At 44.1% G+C, this 16249-nt stretch overlaps 1 protein-coding gene across 2 annotated transcripts; it reads right to left on the reverse strand.

Annotated features, from left to right (window-relative positions):
- Window positions 1-651: 651 nt before the first annotated feature.
- On the reverse strand, window positions 652-12759 carry LOC123053347 (kinesin-like protein KIN-7E, chloroplastic). 2 transcript variants are annotated; one of them, XM_044476810.1, is made up of 25 exons: window positions 12170-12759; window positions 11974-12071; window positions 10832-10921; window positions 10248-10300; window positions 9904-9969; window positions 9767-9820; window positions 9387-9446; window positions 9048-9126; window positions 8633-8700; window positions 8303-8362; window positions 8076-8180; window positions 7336-7440; window positions 7062-7169; window positions 6843-6989; window positions 6386-6568; window positions 5258-5428; window positions 3964-4197; window positions 3322-3462; window positions 3075-3200; window positions 2796-2846; window positions 2655-2702; window positions 2349-2585; window positions 1599-2273; window positions 1323-1412; window positions 652-1158 (listed from the first exon to the last, which is right to left on the reverse strand). In XM_044476810.1, the coding sequence occupies exons 1-25, from the start codon at window positions 12550-12552 to the stop codon at window positions 1138-1140; spliced, it is 3453 nt and encodes a 1150-aa protein (XP_044332745.1). In that variant the 5' UTR covers window positions 12553-12759; the 3' UTR covers window positions 652-1137. The 2 variants fall into 2 exon arrangements, with proteins under 2 accessions (XP_044332745.1, XP_044332744.1); XM_044476809.1 differs by having other exon boundaries at window positions 3964-4200; window positions 12170-12758.
- Window positions 12760-16249: the final 3490 nt, after the last annotated feature.

Consider the following 16249-nt stretch of genomic DNA (forward strand, 5'->3'; position numbering starts at 1 on the left):
GTTGTGTGATCTATGCCAGACAGAAGAAACAATCTGCAGTGTTCTGCAAGTAGGTAAACAGTACTTCGCGGCACTGTGTCTGTCATGGCTCCTACCTCGAGGTGGAAATGAACAATATACTCCGTATGTGGGTGGAACGGCAGCTCCATGGTGAGGTAAACTATTTTTTCAGCATTCCAGAGTCCAACTCGAGAGCAAGCATTACACTTCGTCACTGCGCCCCCCTGGCTTGATCACCTCGACCAGAGATCAACAATTGACATGCGAATCAAAGGCATGCTTGTCCACGATAGCTGCTGCCGTGACACCAACACACAAATTCATTTCCTGGCCCCCCGCAAAAATAAAAATAAATAAAAATCCTTGCCGACGGTGCCGCCGTACAGCAACGGAACACGGATCGGAGGACCTGGGCGGCGGGCGCACACACACGTACTGGTCTCCTGGATCAACCGTGGAAAAAGAATGTCTCGCGGCACCATATGACAACCACCACCAACCCAGATCTCGGCCGCGCGCAAACGTGGAACCCTAGCTTGCACAATCCGTAGCGACGCTTTAATCAGCCGGAAATCCGTGCCGCCGCTGATCGCTGAAGTCAAATCCAGCAGCAAGTACAGCCCCAAGCATACGGCGATCACGCATGAAAAATGAAAATAATGTGCGAAGGCTGCAGTTTTGCTCCAGGGAACAAAGTACGTCGGGACTACATATATCCACCTAAACACATACAAACACGCTAAACAAACAGTTCCACCTGTTCAACTCAAGAAGTCGGGATTACATCTCTGACTCTGGAAGCAAAAGCGCGGATTAGCTACGCCTTTGGCGTCTTCTTGCTAGGCCGTAGTACGAGTAAATACAATCTACAGTTAGATCTTTCTAGTGGAGTAAACTGTACAGGAGAGTAAGCACCCGGCAGGTTAACATCGGGGCAACTGAACTATATTTTGCCTCCCCTTTTTCTTGATAACACAGGCGAAGGATGGCTGTTCGAAGTGCCCTGATCTGGTCTTGTAAGTCTTAATGCAATAGAATTCACATGCTTCGACTGTAGCAGCAATATACCGTGTGAATAAACAGCAGCCGACAAACATGAGATATGGCCGCAAGACTCAGCTTGAACAAGCAGGCCTGCTATAGCACCTGCTTTGCCATCTGTAAACTACAAGCGGTAAGTAGGGGGGAGATAGGTGCTGTACTTACAAGCACCCAAAATCTACAGGTATGAAATTAAGCCTTCTCTCTCAGATGTGCTCAACTGCAAGACTGTAGCAACTGGCAGGAAGTTCAGAAAATTAAGTAGAAATGAGATAACGTACCTTTTCTTGGCAAATCCTCGACAGTGCTTCCACATGAAAATTTTGTAGCTCCTCAAGGACTTTAACCTCCAAGCCTCTGATATCTTCACCCTGAAAAGGTCCAATACGTGCATCAGAAGAATAGAAGGACATCACACGAGTCATCTCTGTATATTGTGTTATGTGGTTCAAGGTAAGCTTCTAGCAGAAAGAAATACTGTGCATAAAATAAAGATGAGATGTATCCAGCTTTCAGAGAGGACACTTGTTACAACGGTAAAAATATAATAGGATCACCTTCAATCTAGACATTGCGTTTTCCAACTCTTTGCAGCGCCTTCTTTCAAAATTGTATGCAGCTTTGGCTTCTTCCAAAGTACTGATGCCATCCCATTTCCAATTATCTGAAGCTTCCATATCACTTAGGATTCTACCAGTATCAGTCTTCGATGAATGAAAGCCGTTTTGCTTTGATTTAAATTCGAACAAATCATCCTGAGAGCTTTCTTTCTTTATCTTTGAAACAAGGGCCCACATGTTTTCCAGTTCATTTTCCAAATCATGCTCATGGCACTTTGCATCATCAATTATCTTCAGAAGCTCATTTTCCCTTCGGGCCTTTTGCGATAATGTGTCTTCTAAGGCAGCCTCTCGCTGGCAACTAGCAACCAACTCTTTCTGCATCTCCTCAACCAAAATTCCATTATCTTGATCACGGCGTTTTGTGTCATTGCCCCTTGTGACTGATGCAGTAAGCTCTTTGGCTGCAGTAAAGTCTGCAGCCAGCTTTGCATTTTCGTAAGAAAGCCTGGTAACTTCTTCTGCCAGATTTTTTAGTTCGACTGCAGCGGCAGCTGCCAATTCTTTAGCATAGTACGATTCTTCAGCCAGCTTTTGACTCTGAATTTCTAGCCCATCTTTCTCTTCCGTCAGCCTCAGCTTGTCTTGCTTCAAATTCTCAATTTCTGCAGCCTGCAGCGCTGGTTTTTAGGTTTGAAGTGACAGACTAACTGGATGCAGGTAAATTTAGGGGGATGTGATGCTTACCTGCATGAGCACTTGAGATTTTAATGGCGACACCTTATTTTCTTCCGCTGTTCTAGAGGGAATGTTCTCATGACTTGAGAATTCATCTGCCTGATCCTTAGGATAACTTCTTGACGTTGATGGTTCACTAAACTGCGTATCGGCCACATTATTCTCACTCTTAGAGGCCTTCAACAAATTACTGATTTGTCGCTTCAATTGTGCAACTGTTTCTTGGAGTTCTGCATTTTCTGATACCTATTTGAACAAGAACATTAGACTGATATGTGGGAGATGAAAAATAACTGTTCTCCCGCCCTTTCTCACCTTTGTTTGTAGCTGATCTTGAAGAATTTTATTATCTGCAGACATGATCTGCAGAGACAACACATCCAAAGCAGTAATTAGTATAGGATAAATATCAACCAAAGAAACAAAGATTAGCTGACAAAGTGGCATTGAACAAACCTCCAGTTCACATGTCATCTCACTCAATTGCGTGCTCAACCTTGAAAAGGTCTGAAAAAATCACATTACACAAACATTTCAATCATTAACATAGGAATCCAAAACACTATAGCATATGACTCATTGACCAAATAAGTAACGCGACCAAGAAAGTTAAGGTAGACCTAATTAACGAAAACAAAAGAAGAATGCTCAAATGAAAATTTGTAGAAATTTGCATGTAAGGCAACATAAGACAAATTCAAACTTTCCAGTTTAGCATTACTTGAGAACTATTACCTGGGTCATTTCAGTCCTAATAGCTGGGTCATCAGTAGTTTCCAGTGATTGCATTATGCGCTGTTCTAACACATGTATATGTGATTTCTTTTCACTGATTTCATTTTTCAATCTCTCAATTTGGTCCTGCAGAAAAAGAGGAATGGGAATGCTCAGATAAGTATATCTTTTAAATAAATAGCTGAGCTAAAGAAGATATCACATAAATATGCCCAGCTAGCTCAGAAAGGATTATAGATATATTTACCTGAAATTGTGAATCATCAGGGCTGTTGGCTGCTTGCTCTAATAACCTTTTGAGTGAGCTTGTAGAAAATGCGACTTCCCCAGCCAGCATCTTGACCTGCTCTTGGAGAAGATCTATTTGATCCACAATAGTTGTTCCACTCTATACATGTAATGTGTCAGTTGATTCAGTTCGAGTCCAAACCACTGAATATAGCAAAAACACGATAAAACAAAAGACAATATGAGTCAATCTGCCATATTAGCTAAGCCATGGGATGTGTGCTGCTCTAGCCAGAAGAGGTAGCCAGGCAAGGAACATAGGCCACAGACGACCCTCGCAGTTCAGAGCCAAAAGTACACTTTTTTTAACTAAAATCCGTTATAGCTGAGTCCACTTGTCAACAGCTTTAATCTGGAATCACATTACCCTATATATGTAACAACCATCTTTGTGTGAATGCTCTCCGCAAGCCACTGTTCTTCAGCAAGCAGCAATCCAGAACTAGAAGGTTTTGTTATTAATTAACATGGAAGGTTTCCAGCATATTTCACAGCATAGTTTGTGCCAACCAAGAGAAGGGAAGGCATGAATTTGGAAGTGTGCATCATGGTAGAATGAGAGCAACAGGTGAAAATGTAAAAAGTTGGAAAACAGACTCACCGGCAGAGGGTGCCGTACTATGGGTGCGGCACTAAACAAATCACCAGCTTGAGTCCTCTCCAGAAAAGAATCACCGAGTGCTGAATCGTCTGCTTTCCTAGTCACAGATTTCCTTCGACCATCCTTCAGGTCAAGCAATAGGTGCTTTTGTTGTGATGATCTGGAGAAGGAAGGCGAGCCGCTAGCAGTGCTATCACTATCGGCACTAGGTGATAGCCCAGATAATTGCTCTGACTTCTGCATAAGTAACATATATCAATGGGTAATTCAGATAACTTATATTACTAACTCAAATAGCTTGTAAAACTAAGCTACTACTCCCTCCGTTCCATATTAGTTGTCGCTCAAACGGATGTATCTAGCACTGAAATATGTCTACATACATCCATTTCAGCGACAACTAATATGGAACGGAGGGAGTACAAGCTACAAAAACAAAATAACTCACAAAGCTATATGAAACACCAACGAAGATAGCTGAACAATTAGAGAGCATCAAACAAATGGTGACAGACGAGGCCTGAGTGTTCCATGTGTATATAAAAAAGAGGGGCGCATAAGTGGAACTACACGTCTTAAAAATCAGGTAGAAGATGGGGCTGATATTTATGATCTCAACCACCAAAACCAAGTACTTTGTTGGAAGTGTATATGCGGATTGCGTAGCCCTTTGCATCAGTTCGTACTTTTAATTGCGTTGACTAGTGCATGAAGCTTAACATGGTATCAGAGGCTAAGGTCTTCAGTTCAAGTCCCGCCTTTCGTGATTTATCCAAGAAATTGTTCTTGCCCCCCCCCCCCCCTGTGTCCACGTGTAGGCCTCTTGAGCCATACCTCTGAGTCTATTCACGTGTTGAGTTCCCGCGTCACACATGAGGGGGGGTGTTGAAGTGTGTATGTGTTGGCTGGTGCATGAAGCTTAACATACTTTACTACCAATGTATAGAAGCCTGCAAGCAAGCAACTCCTAGCTGTACTTCATTCCTTCTTTATTTGAACTGAAACTATTGTACTGCATTCCTATCTTGCAAGAGATATTTAGAAGAAAAAAAAAGTAAATGCAATTGGAGGAGAGCACATTTAGAATAAAATGAACTACAAGACTCCAGTAAAACCACCTAATGTGTTCCTTAAATTATATCCTTTTTGAATGACCAGGAAAGCTAAATTGCCTACTGTAAGCATGCAACCCTTTACCAGGAGAGAACAAAAAAATAAAAATCGGTGGTGCCAATACAAAATTTAACATAGAAACTGAGAAACACAAACTACATAATCCATAGCACGAAATCACCTTTAGTTTGAACCAACCAAGCATTCCACGTTTGCGATTCCTTCTATCAAATCTAGCAGGCTCGTCAGAATTGTTAGAATCAAGTTTTGCTTCAATCGAAAACTCTGAATCAAGGCTAATATCATCATCCTCTATGGAGTACTCCCGCTTACGATCAGGTAAATAAGCAAGCTGCAAAAAGAAACCGAATAAGAACAATAGGCATACTCCAATGCACGAAACAGGGTAAATCATCAGGAAAAATAATGCATTTTTAACTACAAGAAACAATGTTTTATTCTAAAAAATACAACCATAATATGCTGTTGAAAACGTAATGCAGAGCAATTTTCATGTTCCATTCGATTTTTACTTGAGCATTTCAGCTACATATAGCTACTTAGTCATTCAGTTAGATATACTGCCCAGAAGAGTATGTTTTGATTGCATATTGCCGGGATCCAATGCACTAAGCTCTCGTACAAAATGGGATTAGTAGGTGTACCCACATCTGTAGAAGTGAAAAACTTTTAGAAAAAGAACTCCTTAATATAAAACAGTATTGAAGAACCCTATCAACAAGTAGGTTACATAAAAATTACAAAGGTTTCACATGAACAAAGGCACAGCCGAAAAGTAGAAGCTGCAAACAAAGTAAGAATTTTGTATGATAGGTAAAAAATTTCAAGATGAACAACTCCATTTGTCCTTTCTTAATCAAATTAATCCAGATAGGTAAAACATCATCCATCTGTTGGAGAACTCTAGAGCACTTGTAATTTTATGCCATGCCAACAATTGCATCATCACAGAGTAACCTCACATGATACACATAAGTGTGAACAAAAGCTGCAACCATGTAGCAATTTAACTGCAACGTCGAGGAAAGTGAGATAAAATAACATCCTAGAAAAAATGGAAGCTTCAACATCCTCCTCCTTAATTCGATCCACAAAAACAACAAAATAGAGGAAGTACCTACCCTCCTCTTCCACACTTGCACTATCGGCTAAATACACTTGCATTATTACTCTCAGTTTATGTCTTAACTTTTGTTATAAGGCTCTTTACAAAATTTATGTTAAGTTAGATTAATAGACTAAGATGTTGCAACCAAACAAAGAAGAAAGAGAGCTTGAGCTTAGAAACCTCATCTTCCCCAAATGAATGCCGTCGGCGGAGGCTAGCCTGTCCTGAAACTTTTGAGGATATTGAACTTTTGGTTGATACCAGTATCAGTTTTGTTAACCTCTGAATTCTACCCATCAATGCTGCTTTTGCTTCCTCTTCCTGTTCTAACCTTGACTGGAGTTTGACTTGGCCAGCCTCAAGCTATCACACAAAGAGAATATCAGTAATAAATTAATCATCATGGATAAAAATATGGCCCAAGTAATCATGTTCGGAAGGAACAGGTCGGGTTTAATCTACAGTTATGCCATCTGAAAGAAAAGTATCTCAATATGCATGGAGTACAGGCACACTTAGTGGAAGAAAAGTTAGTCTTGCAGTGACGATTTTGTTCGTGTTAAGAAGGGAAACAGAACAAATGGACAATAGTTAAGTACGTACCTTATTAGGTGCTGAAAAACATGTTAAAAAATACCTGAAGTTTTAGATTAACAAGATCCTCCTGATCCGTGGGAAGAATGTACCCATTTCCCATCATTCCACGTCTCAGTTGTTGCAGCTCTTCTTTCAAGCATGTTATCTCCTTTTGATACTTCTTTATCAAGGACTTCTCATCAATTATCTGGAAAGAAAATTTATCATCAGTAACAAGCATCTTCCTTACAATATGGATTCAAGACTGATTGATTCTTACCTTATTTTGAGAAGCTTTCAACTCGACATGCTTGCTCCTGTGGGCAAATTTTAATGTATTATGTGTTTCTTCGGTGTTGCTGGAAGCAGGGGTAACTGTGCAAATAAGCTGTGACGAAGATAAGGGTGAGAATATATCAACATAAGTTACTTGCACTTATGAGTCCACATATATACATGGAAAGGTTCCCAAAGCCAAGGTGAAAAATAAGTAAATAAATAAAGGATCTTCTTAAGATAGAAAGCACAAGTGTACTGTACAAAGAAACACTCACAGAAATGCGCCCATGCCCACTCAGAGAGTACTGAAGTAAGCGTGTGAGCTTTGAATCTCTATAGGGAATATGGGTGGCCTTACCATCTGTAAGTTTAGCAATAACCTGCGAGAAAATGTCATCGACAATTTACCATGGGAAGAACTAAATAAACGTACAAAAATGTGATCGTTTCCCTAGTATCCCTTCATACTAGTAATTCATATTTGGGGTTAAGCACCATGAGGATCCAGGTTAGTATCAGCTATGGAGACATGCATGTAAAAATTGTCTTATTAGTGCTACAAGCAACTACCACAAGTTAAACCTAGCAGATTTGGCACACCATGAGAAGAACTAAATAAGCGAATAAAATGTGATCATTTCCCTAGTACCCCTTCCAACTAGTCATTTATATTTGAGGTTAAGCGTCATGTGATCCAGGTTGTAGCGATCAGCTATGAGCAACTACAGCAAGTTAATCCTAGCATATATGGGACAACTCGATGAAATGTGTTACAGAGTTAATATTGTACTCCCTCCGTTCCTAAATATTTGTCTTTCTAGAGATTTCAACAAGTGACTACATACAGAGCAAAATGAGTGAATCTGCACCCTAAAATATGTCTACATACATCCGTATGTGGTAGTCCATTTGAAATCTCTAAAAAGACATATTTAGGAACGGAGGGACTATATATTTGTCCATAATATCACAAAGGAAGACAAATCAGCAGCAGCGCAGGTTGCAGGATACTTACAGTTCCAAGAGTGAGCAGGCTTTTGTTTATGTATGAACCTTCTTTACGACGTAATCCAGTTGTTTCAGTCTTGGAACTCTCAGAGCCAGCCAGATCAATTAAGTTCTGACAAAATTATAAGGATTAAAACAATAAGAGCATGTAGGAATAAATTCTACCAAGATGACAATCAGTAAGGTGCTTGAAATGGTATGAAAACTATAAGCATACTCGAGGAGAGGAATTACCAATTGGCACAATCTGACTTCTTCCTCTTCAGTTTCACCAGAGGGGCTGCTCTCAATGGTCTGCAGGTGTGTAACACTGTAAGTTTAACAATTCTACCTGAGCTGAAACTATATTAACTGACTACATCAAACAACTTCCCAATGGAAGAAACAGCAGAGTTTACGATTCAGTGAACATGGAACAGTTAACATAATTTTGCAGACTCAGCAAGCACTAAATATTTGGCAGTACACTGGATGCAAACACTGTCAGAGTGTCCGCCAACAGATGTGTGCATGAGAGATAGAGAGACAGAGAGAGAGAGAGGTGGGAGGGATGAGAGAGAATACCAATGTGAAGATAGTATGGCTCCGACTACTGACAAGATTGAAGTTGTTGGATCCAACATGTCTGTGCTCTGCAGACGCAACGGCATCAGTAATTCAGTGCAAGGTTAATGTAATTCTTTTTTTTCAAAAAGGTTAATGTAATTCAATTTCAAGGTGTAAATAAAAATAATGAATTGCCAAAGCATCGCATGCACCCACACACAGAAGTTACAGAAGGTCAAAGACGGAGATACACACATAGTACACGGATTCACCAGCAAAGCCAGTTATACTGTAGGTTTAAATTTTAGCACAAGAAATCACAAAGACAAACATGGAGATGAAGCAATCTCCACGGAACTGAGGAAATCTTCCTTGGATACGATTGGTGATAATCTGGGAAAAGGAGTGGATGTTATCTAGATAAAACAAATACCTTCTCCAGATGCTATCAGAGAGAGTGCGTGTGCAGGTGATAAAACGACCTCTTCTTTAATCCCTTCCACATAGGTTCCCTAAATGAATAGAAAGAACGAGGGTACAATTATTAGTGGCTAATAAGGAAGTATAATCTAGTATAGATCAACATTTATTGACAGGAGACTCGTCAGAGAAATGAGAAAAGGGAACAAAATAGATCAACACACAATGTGAAATAAGAACTCATAAGTGATAAGTATGCAACAATTCATATTGAGAAACGAATATAAGATTCCATCTAGTTTAGATTGTCGTGCTGTATAGTATTAACGGACATTATCCAATGACCAGGTACCTGTGCATCTTCTCGAATTCTGAGATTCTGTCCTGTCGGATCAAGTAAATCATTTATAACCTGCAAATGACAAAATCAAAAGCATGAACAACTACTAAACATATTAATGAGTGATTTTGGAAAAAGTTTACTCCAGATTACTATTTTGCCACCATTTTAAGCTTGTTTTCTAAGTAAGCCTTACTGCATCAGGTTTATCATAATCAGGAGTGCATGGCATGGGACTCCTGGTCTTATATCTTGACATATACAGATAAGAAACAAACTGGTTCCTATGAGGTAGCAAATCTATGTATTTAAATCTCCAATGCATAGTGGATAATTCATCTTTGTGTTGCAAATCAGCAGCAAACAAATGCATTGCTTGAAAGATATGTCACCTCATTGTAAATTTCGAGATATGACACTCGCAGAAGAAACTCTCGTCCAGGTGTCTGAGGTCAAGAAAATAAATAATGATGTCATTCGAGCCCGATCTTTTTTACAGTTTACAGACAGAAACATATAAATAAATTACATCTTGAATAATGCTGAACACATCCTTCACTGCCAATGGGATAATTCCAGGCGATTTTTGCTCTCCCTGCAATAAAGGTAATCCAAGTGTACCGTGAAAAAGAATTCAGTATTGCTGCTGATAAAAACAAATTCCACATGCTTATGTGTGTAGGTCAAGTAAACTGTGGTAGGCATTACTCATAGGAGAGAAAAGAGGACAATACACAATAGCTATATATGTTAAACCGTAAAGCTATGTCTTCTGCTGAAGAAACATGTACGTAGAAGCACACCGTTAGACGTGTTAGAAAAATTAAGATAACAAATGCACACACATAACAATTAGAGGATGCACAAACTTACATGCATTGTATGAGTTTTCCCGCTACTAGTGACACCATATGCAAAAACAGTTCCTGAAAGAAACAGAGCAATATTTTGGTAATTGAACAAATCTCAGAAGGTAAAAGTACAACACTATATACAAGAGAAAGAAGGCAAGACTAGCAATGACCAATTATTTAAGTGAGTACGTCCTAATTAAAGGTAGAGGAACGGTTGGCTTCTTTTTCAGGGGAAAGAGAGTAGAGGTACCACTGGAAATCCGAGATTCTGACAATTATGTAATATTGATTGTAACAAAGAAGCATGTGAGACCCGAGACCAGATATGTCCGATCACAACAAAGTTGGCACTGCAAAGGTGGATATAAACGTGGTATGGAGGTTCCCTCAAAGGCATTATGAAAAGTAATGCAGATCCATCCAGTATGCATCCCTGTGTCAGATTTTTTATTGTATGTTGCCCAAATCTACCTTACTACCAAATATTTATCCTACTAAAGATATTAATAGGGGTATAACGGTGGTTCCTGGTCCACTAAATTTACATTTAGTATTGAACATAATTCACTCTAAAAATTAGAAACAATAAGAGTTGAAATATACCATTGATTCCTTCCATGGCACCACTTACAACATGCTGAGCAGCAACATCATATACACGGCGAGTTGTAGTAGCTGGACCAAAAACTTTATCTGCAAAATTGAACAAATTGAACAAATGGAAACAAAGAAGATGTAGATTTCAGCAAACTACGCAAACCTGGCAGATGTCACAAATTGTAAAGTATGAAGTTATGATCACTGATATTAGCTTTGTTTTTAAGGGTGTGCTTGGTTCATGCCATAGTATGCCCTACCAAAATTTGCCACCCATTGGCAAGCCAAAATATTGGCTAGAGATTCCTTGACCCTTTGTTGGCCAAAAGATTGGCAAGATTTGTGAAGAGAATGCGAGGAGAGTTGGTAAGATTTCATAGGCAACCAACCAAATAAGAGCCAAAATATCATAGGCTGCCAAAATTTTGGTACGGCATGTTTTGGCACCAACCACCAACCAAGCATAACCCTACGATACGAGCTTGCTCGGATGGCTAGCTCTGGAGTTGTGTAGGCAACCCAGCTGTTTCGGCCCTTGGGTCAAGAACTAGGCATCGCACATTTTCCAGGTACTTTCACACATGCACATTTAGTGCGATAATGCCTACCTGCGGTCTGGAGGCTATGTGGCATCTATAAATTTCCTGGTGCGGATAGCAGAGCGGCATGTGGATGTGTGTGTGTGTGCTGTGTACGAGTGGTGTGCCTTGTACCTCTCAGAAAAATGTTAACTGTCCTTTTGGTGTAACAGCACCTCAGATTCAAAACAATAGCACATTAATCTTTACCATGTGTTTGCTACTTCACTAACAAGCACACATTCTCATCACAATCTTGAGCTTGCATGATATAAAGCAAGCTTGACAAAGGTGAGACATCCCATAGAGCTGGAACTGACTTCAACGGTCTATTACTAGAATATATCAACATTCTCACCACAAAAGTGGCATATCCATTACATTTACACCTCGATGGCCCAACAGAGCATTTAGTCATCAAACAATTTTACCCTCATTTCACAAAGAAAACCCCGAATATGGTAATCCCTTCTGTTTCATGTGAGGACATTTCCTTAACATCACCGATTCCACAATCTACATTGTAATACAGTATGTAATATTAACTGAAATGGGCTGAAAATCACTCACCAAAAGCATAGGCGATACTCGGGTTGTACTCATTACGCACCATGTTGTCACCATCAGCATACCAAGCCACCTCGTCCCCCTTGTTGATCTCTCTAGGACTACACACCAACAAATACAAACAATTTTGAAACACATAAGCACAAAACCCAGAACCTCACGTCCTCAGGAGCAGAAAGCTAGCAAATCAGCAGCGCACCTGAGGGGGCGGAAGCGGACGGTGACCATGATGTTCTCTTTGGCATTGGACGCGTCCACCGCCGCGGCGGACGGCGCCCTCCCGGTCGCTCGCGAGGAAACCGACGAAGGCGTGGTTGGCCGCGCGGAGGCGGTAGAGGAAGGCGTGGTGGGCCGCGCGGAGGTAGGGGTGGCGGGGCGCGCGAAGGCGGCGGAGGGAGTGGTGGGGCGGCCACCGGAGGAAGACGACGGGGTGGTGGGCCGCGCGGAGGAGGCTGGGGTGGACGCGCGGCCTCCCGACGAGGTCCTCGTCGCTGGAGGCGCCGCGGGCGCCGCCACCGCGGACGAGCGGCGGGATCGGAAAGGGGAAATGCTGGAGCGCGTCGATTTCGACGACGACGACATTGTCGCAGAGCTCAGGTTGGAGCGGGGGCCAGGGTGGGGGGCTTAGGGTTTTGGTGGGGAGCAGGCGAGCACGAGCGCGACCTCGTGGGGATGGAGGGGAGGCTCGTGGGCTTTGCTTTGGTGTGTCGTCGCCGTCTTCCTCAGGGGAGCTTTGCCAGCTTGGGTCGCCGTGGCCTCGTTTGTCGATTTGGTCGTGCCGCCTTTTTGGCACTTTGGTCTAAAGCTCCGAAATTTTCTGGGGGCTTTGGGGTTAAGACCACCGATGGTGTGCTTACCGGCGGCTATTATCTGGATCACACAGTCTAGACACTATTTTCTTTCTCTTGTGGTCCTAAATGTTTTCTTTAATAACAGAAAGACTTTGTTCATTACATCGTCTATAAGGAGGGTTACAATATCATTCAAAGGCTCCTCAAACCAATCATAGGTTGTAAACAATCTAGCCAATCTAGCAAGCTTATGAGTGACCTTGTCCACTTTTCTATTACAATGTTCAAAAGTAATGAGTGGGAAGTCACAAACCATATAATAATGAATTATAAAAACCGATTGTCACCGTTCCCGCATAACATCTTTTGTTTCTTCATGGTGTTAATGACATCCAAAATATCTAACTTGATAACAAGGCATTTACAATCTAGCCTTTGCACAAGGGATAATTTGAACCTCAGTGCCAATGCTTCATCTATCAGGACATCCGTGCACACATTTATTCTCATATTTCCCTGGCAAAAAAATTTACCTTTCTTATCTCTCAATATTGCACACTAGTCGAACCCCTTAGAAGGTCTTGATTGAACGATGCATCAGTGTTAAGTTTTACAAAACCCATGAAATTGATAAGAGCGACTCAGCATAGTCAACAACTCCCCCCCCCCCCGGTTGTCTTCTTCTCTTCTCCTTCCCTTACATATGAACCTTGTTTGATAGCAGGGTTCACCCTGCCCCCACGATGAGAGAGGTTGAGCACGGGTTAGGAGAAGGGTGTTAGAATGATGGGTGTCAGGAAGCATAGACACGATGGCATGGAGGGGGTGAATGCATTGTTGCATGGGGGAAGGCGGGCGAGGAGGTCAAGACAAGGGCGGCGGAGAGATGTGGAGTGTGCGACTTCTGGCAAGAAAAATGACAGGTGGAGAAGAAAAGGATGGACATACATGACCGAGATGGTGTAGTCCCACCTATCAAGGAATATATCGTAGCACATGTGGATAGAATGGAGAACATGTATGAAAATTTACATGTATGATCTAAAAAAAGTGCCAAAATTTACAATCCCCCCTCCACAACCCTCAAGCCTTTTGGGGGAAACTCCAACGCGCCGACGCATTTGGTCTGCGCGTGTCCATTTTGCTTAAAACGAACGAAAACGCCAGCCCAACGCGCCAACCCAAACCCAAATCCTGTCCGTTGCGTGTCCGTGTGGACGCATTTCAGGCCCAAAATTTGCACCGGATTTGCGTTCACATGGACACAAGACGGACATGCCGCGCGTCCACTCGGTGTCCACCTCGGGCACGCGTGTCGACCGCCCGGCCACCATCACGATCATATTGAATGCGACCCACCCACCTCGGGCCCACATGGTAGCCAGTGGAAGCATCAGGAGTCCACACACTTTTTAAATGACAAGCGTGCAGGGGGGGCGGCCTCATCCACTTCCTCTTCCTCCCATCCACATCTGGCCACGCTTGCCCCCTCACCGACAGACAGGAACCCTACCCATGGTTGGCTTCTTTGGCAAAGGCAAGGGCAAGGCCAAGTACAACGTCGAGGCCAGCTCGTCATGCGGTCCGCGCGAGGTAGACGCTTGTGCCAATGGAGGGAAGGGCCCGTCAGCAACGAGACAAGCTGTACATCCCGATGCACCATGCGCGCTACCACTGGGAGTACGACGTCCTGTTATCGTGGCCGGACATCAACTTCCCCCGCGACTGGCACCTCGACCCCCACTGCATTCCGGTGCCAGCCGTGCCACAGTCACCGCATGCGCGTGCGGGGAAGATCCGCAAGCGGCGTGCTCTCCTGAGGCCGGTGCAGCGCCGCTACCCCGCGTACGCGCCAGACTCTCCCGACTAGGACGTCTGGTTCGCCTCCGAGCATGACGTGCGCCACCGCGGTGCCATCCAAATCGAGCCCAGCTTTGCACCACCACCCCTGGTGGTGGCGCAAGAGGACGAGGAGGCCGAGGCGGTGTACCTGGGCGCATTGGAGGAGGCCTACCAGCACACCCTCGAGGAGTCCAAGAGAGAGGAGGATGCCCGCTGGACTGGCCTGGAGGAGGCGCTCCAGCTCTTGACTGCGGGGGATTACGTCTACCCTCCACCACCACCACCACCTCCACCATCGCAGCCCAAGCCTGATCCCACGTCGGCAGCACCCGTCGCCACGGAGAGGTACCAGTGGGACGGCGTCGTGCGAGAGTGGGTCAGCACACCACCCGTGTGGCTAGGTGCGACGGAGGCGCGGGAGGCAGCCTATATCGAGCAGTGGAAGGCCCGTGCGCTGGCGGAGGAGCATGCCGACGGGGAGCGACGCATGCAGCTGGAGCGCAAGGAGGACGAGCGCCGACAGCGGTGGGCACGGAAGAAGGAGCAGGAGGAGCACGTGCGCCGTGCAGCAGAGCAGCCGCAACAACAGACGCGGGAGCAGGCGACGCTGACGGCCTACTAGCAGGCCTTCCCATGGGCTGCGGCACCCGCGTTCCTCGACCTCATCGGCTCTGAGGACGAGGGCGACGCCTAGGGCTGCAGGCTGGGGTGGCTGTGAGGTTGCAGTTTTTTAAAAATAATGTTTAATTATGTTTGAAGTGGACTTTGGGCGGTGGTTTAATGTCTAATTATGTTTTATTAATTTGTATGTTTTAAATTTAAATATTACATACCTAGTCGGGTTTTTTCTAATGATGTGGACTAATGTGTCTGTTGTGTTGGACGCGCCGACCGACCCAAATTTAAAACCGGAAACGCGTGTTGCTCTTTTGAATGGACAAAAAGCAGACAAATCCAACGACTGTTTGCGTCAGCGCGTTGGAGTTGTCCTTAGGTCGTGCGTTCTTGTATGTTGTCACGGGAATGGGTAAAAATAGCACCAGGAACCTCAAGGCAACTGACGCCTATTTCTCATTTCCAGAGGTACCAAGGGGTAAACAGAAACGGTTGGGTGATTTGGGCGGGAGGGAGCGGTGAGCGCGAGTATAGCCACCGGGAGGGAAAGTGACCGGACCCGGGACCTCCGCAGTGCGCACTCCTTGGGGTTTGTAGTTTTGGGCTTTGGCCCGTTATTCCGCTTGCGCCACAGAGCCTACCACTCCCGGCACGTGGCGAGCACGTGAGGCCGATCCGAGTTAATGCCGCGCCCGTCGTCGCAGGCCATCGCCACCACCACAGCACATACATACGCCCTTCTTAATTCATTCATTCACAGCACTGCTGCCCTGCTGATGTCTTATTACCCAGCGCTGTTCCCTTAATGAATGGTGGACGCCCACCCACCACCAACGGATCGGTCCAATCCATTCCAAGCCACCGGTAGGTACGCACGCACGGACTGTGGACCGGGTCCAGGCATACCGGCAGGCCCTCCATGGATCACTGCTCCAAAGATTCTGCCTACCCGTGGAGACAAAGACGGAGGAGCTCGCCAAATGGAAATCACTCCTGGTTTACGCCGGGAGGCAGCTCCTCAGAGGCGGTAG

The sequence above is a fragment of the Triticum aestivum genome, chromosome 2D (assembly GCF_018294505.1).
Source record: "Triticum aestivum cultivar Chinese Spring chromosome 2D, IWGSC CS RefSeq v2.1, whole genome shotgun sequence".
NCBI classification, from domain to species: domain Eukaryota; kingdom Viridiplantae; phylum Streptophyta; class Magnoliopsida; order Poales; family Poaceae; genus Triticum; species Triticum aestivum.

Coding starts and splice junctions, on each gene's coding strand:
- LOC123053347 (XM_044476809.1), bottom strand. CDS start 12,552: ATGTCGTCGTCGTCGAAATCGACGCGCTCCAGCATTTCCCCTTTCCGA. Junction 2,703..2,795: donor AGATGACATGTGAACTGGAG/GTTTGTTCAATG, acceptor TTGTCTCTGCAG/ATCATGTCTGCAGATAATAA. Junction 1,413..1,598: donor ACGCAATGTCTAGATTGAAG/GTGATCCTATTA, acceptor GGACCTTTTCAG/GGTGAAGATATCAGAGGCTT.